Source organism: Equus quagga, chromosome 10, assembly GCF_021613505.1.
Source record: "Equus quagga isolate Etosha38 chromosome 10, UCLA_HA_Equagga_1.0, whole genome shotgun sequence".
Lineage (NCBI taxonomy): Eukaryota > Metazoa > Chordata > Mammalia > Perissodactyla > Equidae > Equus > Equus quagga.
In genome coordinates, this window is record NC_060276.1 from 117125343 (window position 1) to 117142989 (window position 17647).

At 44.1% G+C, this 17647-nt stretch overlaps 1 protein-coding gene across 1 annotated transcript in view; it reads left to right on the forward strand.

Moving 5' to 3' along the window:
* Positions 1-15060: 15060 nt before the first annotated feature.
* Positions 15061-17647, forward strand: part of ANOS1 (anosmin 1) — a 179382-nt gene continuing 176795 nt past the window's right edge. Inside the window, exon 1 of the mRNA XM_046673995.1 lies at positions 15061-15341. Within this exon, the coding sequence (XP_046529951.1) occupies positions 15135-15341 (207 nt within the window). The 5' untranslated portion in view covers positions 15061-15134. The remainder of the gene's footprint in view (positions 15342-17647) is intronic.

The window sequence follows — 17647 nt, forward strand, 5'->3', positions numbered from 1 at the left end:
TTGTCCCCAGGCAAAATCGAAGACCATGTGCATCTGTCCAACTGTGCTGGGGAACTCTGAGCAGGGGAGCAACTCAAATTGTTTTGGCTTGTGTCTTAGAGCTGCTACCCCTTTGCGGGGAAACGTTATCTCCTACTCTCCCACCTGGAGAAAAGCCGCTGGCTCAATGGCACCCTGGGTTCCCAGAGAGTCCTCGAAATGCCAGGGCCTGGCTCACCAATGGTTTGGCCAAGATGAAACCCAGTGGTGTCCACTGGGCTGCTGTGAGCATTCAACCTCAGCACCAGCTAGGCAGACCCAAAAGTGGGCAGAAGTCAAGGCCATTCCCACAGCTCCGGCTGAGACTTGCCTTGAGGAACCTTGTTTTATTTTACTGATCCTCTGGGGTGGGGAGAGGGGAGTGTTGCCATTTACACAACTCCAGACATGGCTGCTGTAATTGAATCATGTGGCTCACCAGTGCAGGCGACCCCGGTCAGAGCCCCTTCTCTGATGAGACTGGCTGCAGTTGAGCTGCACTGCCCAAATTGGCCCCATTGCTACCTGGAGGTGGATGCCACTGGACCTGCAAGTTCCCTACTGGGGTCATCAAGGTGCCCTCCCCTCCGACTCGCTTGTTATCAAAACATTCATTGCTTTTGAACTTATTTAACCTGATGTCAGTAATGCTTGTCAAACACCTCAAGGTGAAGTGCAGTATCATGGTTGGTTACAAAGGATCTCAGCAGACCGACACTTCACAGCATTCACTGCACTCAAGGCCCTAGGTGCGCAAGTTCAACATTAAAAAAATCTCATTCTTAGCATTCTTTGGAACTAGAAAAGTTCTTCAGTTGAACATTTGTTTAAAAGAGGAGCTCATGCAATAGGAAAATGCAAACTGTGCAGCTGAATAGAATTGTCTAGAACAGTGTAGAATCTCTGCCTGTTAGTCAGAGACCCTCAAGGGGGTGGAGGCTTCATGTTGTCCGTTGTTGTGTCACACTGTCTACAACGGTGCTTGAAACATAGCAAGAGGCTCAGTTACTGAATGGATGATATTATTGAACTTGTTGCTAGACAGGTAAAATATAAAATCATACGGGACGGGCATGGCAGAGACCAAATGAGAAACAAAGAAACCCATTTAACTTTACTTCTCTGCCGCAAGGAGAGAAAAGGTGAATAAGCGCCATGGATGGAGAAGCAATGAGTTTCTTTGTTCTTCCCATCAGCGGGCTGCTCCTGGTAGCTGAGAGAGGGGAAGATGGCAGGAAATTGCAGTTGCTGGGAGGGGGCTGTGAAGCTTTAGCTGGCTGCGTGAGGTTGCAGAAGTGGGGGCTGTTTCCAGCCTTCCTGTTGTTAGAGAGAGGAACAGGGAAAGGTTTTTATGTTTACAAGGAGTCTCATGAGGCTATTTGAAAATGGAGAGGAACGAAGGCGGGTAGGGGTGGGGGATCCAGAAGTGCAAGAGGAGATGGAATGGAAAACTTTTATATTGGTTAATTTTTAATTCAAAACATCATCCAGAACATCATTTAAAGATACTGTCTCCTTTTGTTCGCACGGTTATATATTGCTGCTGTAATTGAAGGATGTGTTTGTTTATGTGTTTGGTTTTTCCTGGAACTAAAGTACTACTTGAATCATCTGTAACATGGGAATTGGTTACACCAGTGGTTCTCAGCCCCAGGAGAGGAGCAATTTTGTCCCCCATGGGACACTTGGCAACATCTGGAGACATTTTTGGTTGTCACACTGGGGAGAGGGTGCTCCCAGCTTCTAGTGGGGAGAGGCCAGGGATATGGCTAACCATCCTGCAATGCACAGGACAGACCCCACGACAAAGAATGATCCCGTCCAAAATGTCAGTGGTGCTGATGCTGAGCAATCATGGGTTTCCACCATTTTTATCAGATTCTTGTAATTTTCCTTAAATCCATCATGTGAATTTAGGGAAAAATATTCTTCTTGTTGATTCTCAACCCTGGTGGCACTGGAATGGCCTAGGTGCTTTAAAAAATTCTGATACCTAAGCCACCCCAGCCGATTAAATGAAGATGTCTGGTGTTGGCTCCTAGGCATCTTAATTTTTTTGGTGAGGAAGATAGGCCCTGAGCTAACATCTGTTGCCAATCTTCCTCTATTTTTTTGTATGTGGGATGCCACCACAGCATGGCTTGATGAGCGGTGTGTACATCCACGCCCAAGATCCAAATCACGAACCCCGGGCCGTGGAAGCAGAGCGTGCAAACTTAACCACTATGCCATGGTGCCAGCCCCTGCATTTTTAAATTGCTAATTATAACCAGCATTAAGTGGCACTGGTTTAAATGATCCTAACCACCCATAGTTGATTTACCTTATCTGCAATAAAAAATTCTACAAATAAAATGATACGACTCTCCAACTTAAATGAGAATGTAGCAGCTGCCATTCCTCCATGGTTTCCTATGTGGTTGCTTATATTTTGCAAAAGGATTTTCTTTCACTTACATAAGAAAAAATGTGTTAAAAAATGTTCCTGATCTCAGAAAGATAGCTCTGGAATAAAATTAAAATATTTACTTCTTATTTTTGACATGCTTGTAGCAATGCTTAACTCCTAAGTCCATTTCTTTGTGGTGAACATTTCAGTGACTCATCAGAGATGAAATAGTAATAATAATTTGATTCACAGAGTGTTCCATGCTATTAGTGGGCTAGACTGCAAGTCTAATATATGACCATTATAATTTCTCTGTAAATAAAAATTGAGACATAAAAATACCCATGGACTGATAATTTAAAAATGACTTCTAGAATAATTAGTTGTGGTTTAGATTTAAATATTCTGGGTTTTGGTTGGATTATTAGTTTATTTCCTTGCTTTTGCCTTAACCAAATTAGTGCAAGTGTGCAAGTATTGTGTCTTTGTTTTTCTTTCTCTTCTATGCCCAAGACTTTTCCAGACTTAGTTATGAGGTTAGAGAAAGAAGCAGAAGTTCATGTATTACTTAGGTTTCTCCAGAGAAATAGAACCAATAAGATAGATAGAGAGATGATAGGTAGGTAGATAGATAGATAGAGATAGAGATATATAGATATATAAGAGGAAGTTTATTTTAAGAACTGGCTCATGTGGTTATGGAGGCCAAGAAGTCCCACAATCTGCCATCTGCAAGCTGGAGACCCAAGAAAGCCAGTGGTGTAATTTGGTCTGAGAATGAAGACCTGCGAATTGGGGGGCCGATGGTGTAAGTCCCAGTCTGAATCTGAAAGCCCAAGAACCAGGAGTGCCAACGTCTGTGGGCAGGAGAAGAAGGATGTCTCAGCTCAAGCAGAGAGAACAAATGTGCCCTTCCTCTGCCTCTCTTTGTTCTATTCGGGCCCTCAACAGATTGAATGATGCCCACCTGAATTGGTGAGGGCCATCTTTACTCAGGCTACAGATTCATATGCTAATCTCTTCCAGAGACCCCCTAATAGACGACACATCCAGAAATAATGTTTTGCCAGCTATCTGGGCATCCCTTAGCCCAGGCAAGTTGACACATAAAATTAACCATCACAGTTCCTTTACTATATGAATAAATAGTCTTCCAGTAGCATGATAAAGAGCATGTTTGAAGAGACTCTTTCCTAAAACTCACCAGAGTAATCAAAAGGTAGATAAGTCTAGCAAACATGGAGAAAACAATAAGGTCAAAGTAGCAGAGAAACCTCCAATGGCTGATAGAAAGATTTAGATTAGGTGATATCTGATACAGATTGAGAACATATCTTTTCCTAATATTATATTACTTCAAACTTGCCCTAAATAAGAGGTCTGGATTTTCTAGACCTCCCCAATCCACGGCTGTAAGGAAGGCCATGTTATTACATGGACTATTTTTCTGGCTCGTGATGGTCTTTTAATCCCTGCATCTCCTGTAGCTCTCTTTTACACTCACGCTTGCTCCCTCTGGGATCTCATTCAGCCCATGGTTTTGAATGTCATCTGTATGATGATGATGGCCCCCCAATTTGTATCTCCTGGGAGAGTGAAGAGCTGAAAAGCAAGCTGTGTCCCATCAGGAGGCAGCCTCGAGGGCCACAGAAGACCAAATTATTGGCAGCAGACTCCAGGTGCTGCCTGTTGAAACCACGTCGTCCTCATTTTCTGCCAGTGAGCTAGTTCCCTCGCTGATACTTTTTACCTTCTAATTTTTTCTGACAGTGACGTATTGTTTTCCCAGGGATTCGGGACAGTTCGACAAAGTCTGGAGCTATTTCATTCTCAAGGTCAACACTCTTCAGTCGTTTGAACACTACCTTTTTGTTCCTTGTTATTCCCAAGAATAATATTCAATTACTATGTCTTATTCTTCTCTGACTTTGCACCCAGAAAAAAGAATTGCTTTTTGACTCATTCTTTCAACAAATAATACATGTACTATTGCTATAGAAGCCTTGGACCTTGAATTGCTGCTTAAATGAACATGTAGCATCTAGTACTGTTATTTTTACTTCGTTATATTTTTAAGATTTTTATTTTTTTTTCCTTTTTCTCCCCAAAGCCCCTCCGGTACATAGTTGTATATTCTTCATTGTGGGTCCTTCTAGTTGTGGCACGTGGGACGCTGCCTCAGCGTGGCTTGATGAGCAGTGCCATGTCCGCGCCCAGGATTCGAACCAACGAAACACTGGGCCGCCTGCAGCGGAGCGTGCAAACTTAACCACTCGGCCACGGGGCCAGCCCCTCATTATATTTTTAAATTAAGTTTCAGAAACATGGAGTTGGATAAATTATAATTCCTGGTCCATGGCATTCTCATCATTGTTCTAGATGTGGCTCATTTTACATATTCAACTGTTTAATTAGTTATTGTTAATAGTGTAGCAGATACCATGTAGCATTACCAACGACAAAGACTACGTCTTTTACAATCAACCAATACTCCTGCTCTCTCCACCACGACCCTGCAATCTAGGTCTTTCCTTTCTTTTTTATACAGATTTATTGCACATATACATTTATTAGTAAGTAATTTTTATTCTAGTTATCTTTAACTTTATAAAAAGGATATCCTGCCATATATAACCTGTTGGCAGTTGTTATTACTGTTATATGATTAAGGTTGATCGTTAACATATACGTCTCAGTAATTAGTTGATTTTGACAGCTGTATACTATTTCCATATAGTCCATACACCAGACTTTCTGCACCTGCTCTCCTGCTGATGGACACTTTGTTGCTAACGTGAGCTGTGCTGTTATAAACTTGCTTGTCCATGGTTTTTCACAATATATGTGCAGTACCTTCTCTTGGGTCGCACAGAAGTGGAATTGACTCGTAGCAATGACTCAGCGAGGTGAGTGGTCGGATGTTTAGAGGTGACGTCTGACCCTTTTCCAGAGTCATCGCATCAATTTACACTCCCATCAGCAATGTACAAAAGCCACTGTGAAGCCACCTGCTCTCCAAGAGGTAGCATGGTCAGACTTTAAATTGTAGCCAAGAGAAAGGCTGTAAAATAATATCCACGCTGGTCTTATTTTAGATATTTTTTTCTAATCACCAGTGATACTGAATGTCCCTTCATCTGTCTTTTAGAAATACATGTTTCTTCATCCGGCCATGCCTGTTCATAACTTTCGCTTATTTTTCTTTGGGTCTGTTTGTGCTCTTTTTACTGATTGTAGGAATTCATTCCCTATTCTTCATTCTAATATTTTGTCAGTTGTGTGTATTGTGAAAATTTCTTCCACTTTGTAATGTCTTTTCTTTCTTTAAGATGTTTTTGATGATCAATATGTCTTAATTTTACTCTAACAAATATATTATTATTTAGTGAATGTATTCTGTGTTTAGAAATATTTCTCTAGTCATGGATTCATCTTTGACCTAACTCCTGATTTGTCCTCTCACATCAGATGGTTTGAGGACTTCCTTCCTCGCTTCCCTGAGGCTGATCCAGGTTTTGCTGGAGGGTAAATCAGTATCGCCTTCTAAAGCTTTGAGCTTGAAGCTGTTTCACCTGGGACTGAGCTTCAGGCCCCAGTTCCGGCTCTCTGACTCTGAGGGCAAATGTTGGTGCTGCCTCCCAGCCCTTTGCCACCCCCTGCAGGCAGCTGTGACCAGGGTTACTGCATTAAATCAGCCAACTGCATGCTGGGAAGCAGAGAGAAGGGCACGGTCTGATGAATTTCCATTTGTTTCAGGCTTCGATAATTTCAGATAACTCTTATGCTATTAGTGAACCCCTGTATCATACTCTCAAAAACCTTGGCTAAATAAAGGAACAAACTATTACTGCATGAAATACGTTGAATTCAGAAGTATGAAGCTAAGTGAAAAAAAGCCAGACACAATGCTTCATACTGTATGATTCCATTAATAGGGCATTCTGGAAACGACAAGAATGGAAGGATAGAAATCAGATCACTGGTTGCCAGAGGCTGGGAGTCAGGGCAGAGATGCAATAGGGCACGAGAGAACTATTTGTGCCGATGGAAGTATACTGCATCACAAGTGTATTGGGGGTTACATAACTGCATCCTTTGTTAAGACTCATCAAATTGTGGATTTAAATTTGTGGATTTTATTTTATCTGAGTTAACTCTATTTTATGTAAATTTACCTCAATAAAACCGACTAAAAAAGTTAAGAAAAAAATGTATAACTTAACTCCCTACAATGTAATTTTATGCAGCAAACACTGACCGAGCCTCAAACAGGGTGTTTAAAATCAGGTAGAGTGTTTGACCAGGCGGGAAAATGGCTCTGGCGTTCCCGTCTGCTGTGTGAGCTCTTCTTGGATAGAATCCTAGGTTTAAATGCTTCTCTTGAAAACTCTGGAGAGGCAGGTGGGGGTTGCCCTGGGCATTTGCTTTTCTTTTCAGTCTGCCATCATTTATATATCACCAGTACCATTTTTATCAAATAAACTGCTTTGATAAATCATTTTGGAAAGTGGACTTGGTTTTCATGTTCAGAAACTAATGTCCATTTCAAGTCATATAGAAATCATTTTTACCTTTCCATTAGTGGCAACGGACTCCAGCAAATTACAAGATGCATTGCTCTAACGCAGGAGCTCTCAACTGGGAGCAATTTTTGACCCCCAGGGGACGCGATAATATCTGGAGACATTTTTGTTTGTTATAATTGTTTGGGGGTGGCTGGGCGGGTGCTAGTGGCATCTAGTGGCTGGAAGCCAGGCTAGTTCCCCTTGGCACAGGCTAGCTCCCCACGGCAAGTTATCTAGCTCAAAATGTCTGTAGTGCCGAGGTTGAGAAACCCTGGTGTAAAGTTTATAGCAAATAGAAGAGTAGTTAAAAACAAAAACAAAACATATTATAAATCCATTATCTAGCCATTGCTGAATGCTATGAATGCTCTATCTACCTTGCCTAGTTTGAGCACTCATTATTTATTCAAAGTCTGTACCTTTAGAAATATTACCTCAAAAGAATCCCGGGAGGTAGTCTCCATTCCCGTGTCTATTTATAAGGGGAAGGTATGGAGATGCAAAGGAGTGAAGGAATCTGCGTAGGTGGCACCTGCCTCCTTGCTCCCTCTGAGATTTCAACACCGGGTCGATTCCAAGCTGATGCTCTTCACCCTTCCTCATCTTCAAACTGTGGCATTTCTCCTGATCCTTTAGGATCTGAGCAGGCAATTATGATAAAGCCATGTCTTAAAATTTTTTCAGACAGCTGTAATTTCATAGCTTTTGCGGGGGTGGAGGAGGGAAAATATCTAGGACAAAAAGTCTTTGGTATTAAATTAACAATGAATGTGTGCAGCTAATTCTCTGACTACAGGAAAAAGCTTAAATCACTTTTCATTTCTTTCATTGTGCATAAGGCCAGGAAGCATTAATTCATTAGGGATATCCTGCTGATGTGAAAGGCTTCACCAGCTCTCCGGAGACCCCACTCGTCTTACCTGACTTATTACGTGTCAGTGACATAGGTATGATTGCTCTCAGCTGAACACTTTTCCTAGCACAGTCCTCACGTATATGAAGAGCATTATGAATATCAAGATATTGAAAATAAATTTCTCTCGGATGAATGCTGCCTGACTGTAATCAGCCAAAACGGTAGCTACTAATTATTTGCGGAGAAGAAAAAGAACCAGGTTGAATCCATGTCCGTTCTTTGACTGAAGTTCTTTTTGAGCAGAGAAGCCGTTATGGTGTTACTTTCTCTGCATGGTGCAATATCCGGAAGGCCCATAGGAAAAATATTCCTGCTAGGAATCCCACGTAAGCAATGGGAGAATCCTATTTACCATCTTTGATATCTACCTGTTGTCCAGCTGTGTCCAGGGGAAAAACAGATTGCTAAGAAAACAGAGTGAAGTGAGCTCCTGGGCTGGAGTTCATTCTCTGGAACTCAAAGTCAACGTTTTGTGTGAAAAGGAGTGTGATTGTGTGAAGAAAGGGTGGGTATTAGGAGGTACAGAAGTCATTGGACGGAGGAGAGAGGGGAAGGGAATGACCTTTGATTTCTGACTCCTTGAGACACCCAAATTCAATCTGAGAGCAGAATATTCTCCAGCTGCTTCCAGTTCGCCACTATAGAAAATCCTGGAAGTAAACCCAAATTTTTGGTTTTGTTTTTGTTCTGTTTTGGTCCTGGGGGATGCTCTTTGTTTAAAGCCTCTGTGGATTCAGAAGAGAAAAGTATTAATTCATGCCTTAGATACATCCATCAGTCTATTCGCTTGCTCTCAGGGTAACAGAGTGCCTCCTCCAAGTTCTTAAATGTGTTGATCTTAATTTCTCGACTGTTGGTTCATCTTGTCTAAAGTGGCTAGTGAGCATCGAAAGGCAGTTTCTGGGTCTTCTTTCTGTTCGCTAACACTGTAGATAAAGCCTGTTGACTTCTCTGCTTTAGATTCCTCTGGTGTTGAATTCTGTTCATATAGTCTCAGATTTGATGAAATATTAAGATGCAAGGAAAATGTGAGCTGCAAAGAAGGTGTTCTGAACAGAAGCTTCTTCAAATATAAGTCACACACAGTCTGCCTTTGTTGCTTAATTTTGTAGTGAATAGTTTGAGAAGTGTTTAAAAGCTAGGAAAACATCCATTTGAAGACTGCTAGGCTCCTTTCTCTAATTTAGTTCAGTGTGACTGCATTTACACAGGAAAGCCACACTGGAATTAATCTAGTTGGTATTAATGGAGAACCTTACATGCTTATCCCAGTCAGATTTCTGCTTTAGACTTGACAATTTAGTCCTCAAGTTACGTTATCAGTTAAAGGATTCCGTCCATTTCCTTTGCATTTTATTTATTTGGCCAGCATGTGGCGCTGTTTCCTGTTAAAAGTTGCCGTTTTCATTTTTCAGAAGCATCTTTCCAAATCTATGGTATTTATACGGCTCAATGTAAATTTCAACAGGCTTGAAAACATCAAAGAAGAAAAACCCACTTAAGTCTTTTTAACAGACTAGAATTTCAATATTTCTGAAGAGCACCTGAAGGTTTCTTTTCATGTTCAGGCATGAAAATCAGAATAAAAGTATGATTGTTTATTTGAGCTTCGTTTAAAAGTCTCATTTTATAAAATTTCAAATATGAATTTTACTGAAAAATTCATTATGCATTTCACATTAAAATTAGACCACTCGGAAATGAGCAATGAGGTTTTTAGTTAAAGTTATATCATTTAAGATTTAGTTAAAAGAATATAATTTAAATTTCTTTTAATTTGCTTACGCTTCTCAAAATGTATGGTACCGGGCAAACCAGTAATATTTTGGTCAAGATCCAGAAACAAATAAGTTACTTTTCATATTTTAAATAGTTTCCAGCATTTGGCTATTATATAGTATTTCTTTTATGGTTATGTGTATGTTTTTCAATATCTACAGCTGATTTATAAAATCAGGTATGCGAACCCTGACTCTGTATGGTTGGTTGATCATTGTAGTGTAGCTAACATTAGAATTAGGGTAAAATCAGTTAATTGCCTAGTCATTGGGACAAGTATTCAGTTTTACTTGCATTGAACATTCTCTGAAACCACTGAATTTCCAAAACCCAATGTCCCTGAGTGGTCCAGCAGATGCTAAAATCAACAGAGGCCATCAAATGCACTACAGTTAAAAACTTGCGGGGAAGGAAAAAGCACTCACAGTTGAACATCATCATTGCTATACAGCTGACCCTTGAAACCTGAAAATGCACCATCTGATACATTTTATTGTTTAGTAATTATTGCAATGACAGAATAAAACTTTAGTGATGACATAATTTAGAAGAGGCTCTTAGCGTGACTGCAGAACAGGTACTGAACAAATTGAACACTGATTGATGCTGACTGTAGGGGAGGGAAAAGGACAAGGAGACAAATTCTTGAAAAGTAGACGTAGCTTGAAATCGTGTTATTTGACAATTCTTTGTATATGTTGCCAAAAGAGATATAAAATTTCATTAAAATATTCTTTAGCACATAAAAGTAATACCAAACACATTTCTGATACTTCTTAGTAAAATCTTAGTAAATATCTAGGTGATTAATAAAAATAATACCTTTAAAACTTGTATATACAACTGAATTTTTATAATCTCATTGAAGAGGAGAATGTGTTGTATGCTAAAATTATCCCCAAGTAGGATGTCTACATTGCAAGGCAATTAAAGGAAGCAGGTGATTGCAAATGGATATGGGTGTTCTCTTCTGAAAAGTAGAGTGTATATTCAATGACCCAATGCAAAAATTATAATTTTCATTTGTAAAATGATTAAATTTGCCATCAGAGACCAGATTGGTACAGTACCGTAGAGGTTCATCCCATTCTTGCCTGAAATCATATTACAAAAGATGCAAATCTGATATGTATCCATTCAGTTGTTCATTGCACCCCACGCTCCTCATTTCACTATTTCTGATTTTCTCAAAGGCTCTCTCGGTATTCCCTGGATCATGAGATTCAAAGCTGAGCAGAAGGGAATTAAATCTGGAGGAGGAGGAGGAAAGCACAGTTAATGAGGAGATCTAGAAGGGTCTGACTATGTAATTCTGACAACTCAGCATGGAAATGTGGAGGGGAGAATGGCCGGAGGCCCTAGCAGGACATACTTCTTGGTTTTCTCACGTTTTCTTTTCTGGAAGTTAATTGCAATTTCCGAGAGAAGATGGATATTATAGCATCACCAAATGAAAGGTGTTAAAAGGAAACAGACCCTCATATGTGAGTTCCTGCCCCTCACTTCACTGTCACCGCTAACTCATAACCAATGACCAGGAACCGCATTCTGTTTTAAGACTCATAAATGCCATCAAAGTAAAGTATTGGTCATCTCTGGTTTTAGAGAGAGTCCTCAATTTGCTTTTCCAAGAGGACCATATCAGAGAGAGATTATGTTTGCTTCCTTCGTAGTTTATCCTTATCAAATGTAGCTGGAAAGCCTTTAAAAAAAGCTGCGGGGCCTGCCCCGTGGCCGAGTGGTTAAGGTCGTGCTCTCTGCTTCGGAGGCCCAGGGTTTCGCTGGCATGAATCCTGGGCACAGACATGGTACTGCTTGTCAGGCTATGCTGAGGCGGCATCCCACATGCCACAACTAGAAGGACTCACAACTGGAAATATACAACTATGTACCAGGGGACTTTGGGGAGAAAAAGGAAAAATGAAAAAACAAAACAAACAAGCTGCTAGCCCCAAGAATGAGGCTAAGAGTGTCTTGGCTAAATGCACTGAAAAAATATATCAATGTGATTATTAAGAAATAGATTGGTGGGTCCAATCCATATCAACACAAATACCTAAAAAGGGCACTTTAAACAAAATGAAGTCATAGATGCTATTGAAATCAAAGCGTCCACTCGGTGTTTTAATGGGGTATATGTTTTCTACATCAATTATCTGTCAAACTTATCCCTGACTCACTTGCTATAGAATCGCCCGAGGTGGCGTGTAAAAGGTGAGATGCCAGCACCCGACCCCAGGTGGCGGACCCAGAATCTCTGAACATGGAGTCCTGGAGTCCACCTTGAGCGAGCTTCCCAGGGGACTTCTTACTCTCTGCTAAAAAAAAAAAAAAAGTAAAGAAGAAGAAACTAATAACCTAAATAAGTTGCAAGGAAGAGCATAGCTCACTGTCCGGAAGCTGTGAATGAGGGCCTTGTTTTGTGTGTTTCCTCTATAACCTCACCAAGACGGGCACACATTTTGGTCTATCTTTGCTGACATAGCTAGAAATGAGTCAATGAAGGCCCTTTTCTACTCTCCCTGAGAGATGGGTGTTTTGTCTATTTAAGTCAAACCGAAGTCAGTTTAAGGTTCGTTTCTTCTCCAGACAAATTCAGACCATGGGGTTCAAGTTGGCTTTGAGGAAAGACACGCTAAGCCCTTTGTCACTAATGCACCTGGACGATTCCCACGCGTCCCTTTATCAGTCCTTCCTTCCATACACACTTCTGGTTGTCCTCTCCTGCCGTTGGTTGTCATGAACTTAGGGTGTGGCTTCACCAGTCCTGTCAAAAGTTAGAGAGTTCCCATGTGCCAACTTGCAGGGTGAGCTGCATAATAAATTGGCTATATGTGAGCAGAATAAAAAACTAGATTTTAACTGTTATTCTGACTTTACAAAAATGTTTTCCTCTTACAAGTTACTTCAAACTGTAATTAACATAAATAACACGGAAAAGGCCAGCATGGTAACAGAGGATGTCTGTGCTAATTCTAAAAGAAGAAAGCAATATAAATGCTAGTAATATTATTCTAACGTGCGCATAATAAGGTGGCCCTATATGTTGAATCCCAAGCCTTCTGTTCAACCGACTACATGTTCTCTTTTGTGATTTATTATAAAATGCATTTATTCATGGCAATGAATATGCTATGGAACCCACATAAGTAACACACACACTGCTTTTTAAAAAAATAGTGATCCCTTTGAACGTTTAAAAGCTGTTTCTAAAAGCTCACCATGCTTGTCCCTATGATTTCCCTGTCCAGAGTATAAATTTCATGATATGACATGCAAAGTCATAAATCAAAGAAAATGTAGGCAGGCATAATATCCTCGCCTTCACCAAGACCAGGTGTTCGCTTAACTTTAAAACTTGCACAAGCACTGTGGAAGGATCCGCTGCAGCTTTTGGAAATGTTTTTAGTAATTCCCAAATGAAAGTGATAACAGTCAGAAGACAGTCCCTGGATTCAGATGTCACGCACTGACACAAGACTTTATACACTTTCTAACTTGGGGTCACCATGATTAGCTTCTTTCCTCCTAGTCAATATTAAGTATGTTTAACATTCTTAAAAAAGATTTCCATTTGCAACTCTGAGTATCTTTTAAACAAATTACTGAGCTCGTGTGAGATCATGCCTAAAGTTTTTTATGTTTCCAGCTCACGTGTAGAATTGTCATGCTAAAACCTACAGATAGGACTGGCTACATAATTTGAATGTTGTTCAAAATTAAAATCAAGATGGTGACAGAAGAACATTAAACCAAGTGTGGCTCCTTCTAAGATGGGGCTCCGCACAATTGTACAGGTCGCACACCCATGAAGCCGGCTCTGCCTACAGAAACTCTGAACAAGGCAACTCTGATTTTTTTAATTCATTGAGAAACACATTAAGACATTAATTCTATTGGCCTTGCTGACTTACCTATGTGGAGAAATATATATGTAAGATGAGGTACTTGAAACAGAATCGTAGGTATAATAGGATCACTGTAGATGGTGGTTGTTATAATTTAACAGAAAGATCCCAGAATCACAGAGTGGAAACTGTGCAGAAACCTAGGAGGAGAAGGCTGGAAATTGGAAAGAGCCAGAGGCTCTGTGCAAAGAGGGATTAAGCTTTGTGATGGATCGCGGAGCAGACCGAGTGCATCTAGACGCTCTGCTGTGCTCTGCTGTGTGCGTATGGAGGTATGATGTTTTGGAATGTGTGAGTGCAATTTTGTACGAGAACGTGGCAATGTCAGTGCACAGAAACATCAGTCAATTGTTCCGCATCCAAAAGTGAGTGTGCATGAGTCTTTTTGACTCGACTGTGTTACATAAATATCCCCATGTCTGAAGCACAGGCTTCGTGACCGCATCCCAGCACTCTCTGGGGTCTCCCAGTCGCAAGGGGGCTGGGGCACTGCCATTTCCCAGCAGAGCTCAGGGAAGCAGAAAGCTTTGTTACAGGTGGTGTAGTACAAATGCAGCCGTGTCTCTTTCTCTGGCATGGCCCCTGCTGGGGAGAACATGTGTGCTGAAAGAGCATTGGAAAAGAGTACAAGAGACGATGGGGTGGCAATGTCACTGCTAAGAAGGCTGAATCAAGAGGCGTGGGGCAGAACAAGGGGAAGAAAGAGTTTAGGAAAGATTTCTGTTTTGAAGAACTCACACTGGGACTGCAGTGCTTACTAGAAAAACAGACACCCGAGGAAACAACGTGTGTGGGTCTAATTAACAAATGTCACTAGCTATGTACTCGGAGTTAATAAGAAGATATCCCAGATAATAAGAAGACGGAAAGAAGGGAGGAAGAAGGAAGGAAAGAAGGAATGGGGGAGGGAGGAAAAAAATGTCAGTCAAATGTCTCTGCCTGGCCTCTGGCTCGTTTCATATCCATTTCAGTTCTGTTCCTTAGCTCTTTGCCACTACTTGGGTAAAGGGAAATTCAAATACGCGAAAGCATGAGCGAAGCTGAGAGCCGGGGTGAAAATTGGGGAGGCAGCCCACAACTTTAGGGCGCTTGGTCCTTTAGGGCGAGGCCATCCTTCCCAAGACAGCGCCTCGCATCCCAGGCCCGGGCTGGCTCACACCTGGCGTTTACCTGGATGGTGGGGCGAGGTGGAGGCAGGAAGGAGCGAATGCAGACCATGGGGGAACCTGCGTGGGCTGGGCAACGGACCACAGGGAGACCAGCTCAGCGTGGGGACCTGCCCTCCCTTTGGGCGCCCCGGCCCGCCGCCCCTTAGACCTGCGCACGGCCCTCCGCCCGGCCTCCCTGTCACTCACTTTCCTTCCAGCCAATGGCATGGCCGCCTGTCACCCTCACCCCACCCCTCGAGGCCGAGTTGGGAGGGAGGGCTGGGGGCCGGAGTTGAATGATTGAACTTTCCAGCAGAGTTGCGGCGGCCGCGAGGTCCCCGGCAGTGCGGCCCCGGCGCGGAGCTGGGAGCCTTGGCCAGCGCCCGGCGCCCGCGCCCTCGACCCGCAGCCATGGTGCCCGGGGCGCCCGGCGCGGCCCTGACCCTCTGCCTCTGGCTGGCGGCCTCCGGGGTCTGCCTGGCGGCCGGCCCCGGCGCGGCGGCTGCACGGCGGCTGGACGAGTCGCTGTCGGCCGGGAGCGTCCAGCGCGCCCGCTGCGCATCCAGGTGCCTCAGCCTGCAGATCACGCGCATCTCCGCCTTCTTCCAGCACTTCCAGGTAGGGCAACCGCGGCCCGCCCCGGCTCCTCCCCGGCGCTCCGGGTTGCGGCGGGGGCGCACAGGGCGCGCGCCTCCCAGCCTCGGCGCCCGAACTTCTCGCCCAACTGGACCGGCAGATCCGGCTTTCCCTCGGCTTGGATTTTACTATCGGGGTCCTCGAACCCTCCTTTCCAACCTCCTCCCTGCTCTCGAAAGGAAAATGAAGCCTGCAGCATCTTTCCCCAACTCCCCTTCTTCCCAGCGGAAAACGAAAGGCGATTTCTTTGGGGAGGGAGGGCAGTTTTGTGGATTCCGAGGGCGGGTGTGTGGATTTGTTAGTTGAGGACGAGTCCCGCAAACTCCCGGGCGTTCCGGGGCCCTCGGCGGCGCCGGCACTGCGCGTGGCCGTGAGGCGCACGCAGCTGCGCGCGGGGACCCGCGCGAGGTGCCCAGCCCCGCAGGTGCCCGCGGGCCGACACTTTTGTCTCTGTTGAGAGATGCTTTCACACTCGGCGAGCCCGGAACTCGCGGCCCGCACTTCGGGCCCCAGGCAGAGCACTAGGGTCAAGTCGTGTGTTCCACAGTGTGTGTGTTGGGGCGTGGGCCGGGGGGGGTGGGTGGCTCTGCGCGCCCCAATTCAGAGCCCCAAAACTTCCAGACCTTGTCAATGAATAGCCTGGAGAGTAAGGGAAGAGATGCAAGCGATGCGGGACTTAGGCCATGTTTGGATGCTCCGAGAAGAGTCCCGGGGTCCATATCTCCCCCCTGCTCTCGTAGGTTCTTTCAGCTTGATAGTGGAGTGTATGTGTGTGTGTGTGTGTGTGTGTGAGCGAGGGTGTGTAGGAGGTTCGGGGAAAAGCACACTTGGCGCCTGTGGAGGGGGTCCATAGTGGCGAGGATCCCCGCGGACTTGCGCAGGCACCCCGGTGCGGGTGGGCGCACAGGAGCTGTTCCCGGACTCAGCGGAGTTGCGTCGGGCTGCTGCCTTCCCAGCCAGTCCCAGCGCGCGCGCTCTGAAATCTTTCACGCAAACGTCTTGTTTCTCTCGTTTGCTATCGTTCTCTCCCTCGCCCTCTCACTTCTATCTCTAGCTGCTCACCTGTTCCAAGATCGCAACTTCTCGCCCCGAAGAAAACTGCGGAGGCCGGAAGGAGACTTGGGGCTCTTTCGCGGGGTTCTAAGCCGAGCCCTCTGCCCTTAAGAAATAAACTGGGTGTCCCTCCCACCTGGGCTGGGTTAAGGGGGCCTCCCCGCTGCCAGGCGGCCTTGGGAATTAAGCTGCGATAGGAGGCGGTTGTAATGACGGTGGAGTTTGGGGCGAATCGCCGCCGCCCTCCGGTGGTTCATCTTGGCGTGAGAGCTAATGAAACCTCGCCCCGAATGGCATCAGGGGAACTCGAAGTTGGGATCTTCCGAGAATGAACCAGCTCGCGAAGTTTGCGTGTGCGCGAGTGTGTGGTTTTGTTTGTGCTCAGTCAAAGAAGCAACATCTAGTGGGTTTCACAGAAACTGGCACGCTCTGCGGTCCTCCTGGGCCTCAGGGAAAGCGAAAACCCAGTGCTCGTCTCCTGCGGTGAAATTACGCCGACATCCTGGAGAGGGCTCCTCCCCGGCCACCTGGTTTCAAAACCGCCCTGCCCTGCCTTAAAAGTCGCTCTCCTGAGAAGATGCTGCACTATTGTTTAAATAACAGAAAACAAAACAAAACAGAGCAGCCCATCCCCGGCGAGAAAGAGTATCTTTTCTTTCTTTCTTTTTTTATTGAATTGTCAGTTGCTGTAATTTATTTGTTTTACAGTTTCGGTGGCTAAAGAAGCAGTTTAGATCAAGCCAATTCCCGTGAAAGGCTTTTCTTGTGGTCTCTTGGCGTGATTTCTCTTCTGAAGAAAAACTGCTGACAGAACACACATTGCCAAACAATCCTGATTACATTTTAATTAGCTGGGGTGAAATAAGCTGCAAATTACTCAGTTAGGACTTAGTAACTGCTGTTTTTGCAATCAATGGCAAAGCCATTCTTGGAGGTTTAACTCTAACCTGATAATGCCTATTTGGTTTATCTAAATTGTAGGGATTAAGCTTTCTTAGGATTTGAAAAGACAGCCACACATTCTCCTTATAAAACCTCAAGCTTCCCTGGCCCTCCCCCTTTTTAAATGGTTGGGGGGAGGTGGAGGAATCAGCTGGAGCCAACTCATTACGCTGCACATGGTATTTATTAATGGGTGGGGAAGGCGGGGCCAGAGGAAGCTTTTGGAAGAGTGCCTTCTGTCAGGGTCACCCCACCGCACCTACTTGTGCAAATAAGCCCAAGCTGAAGGCTGT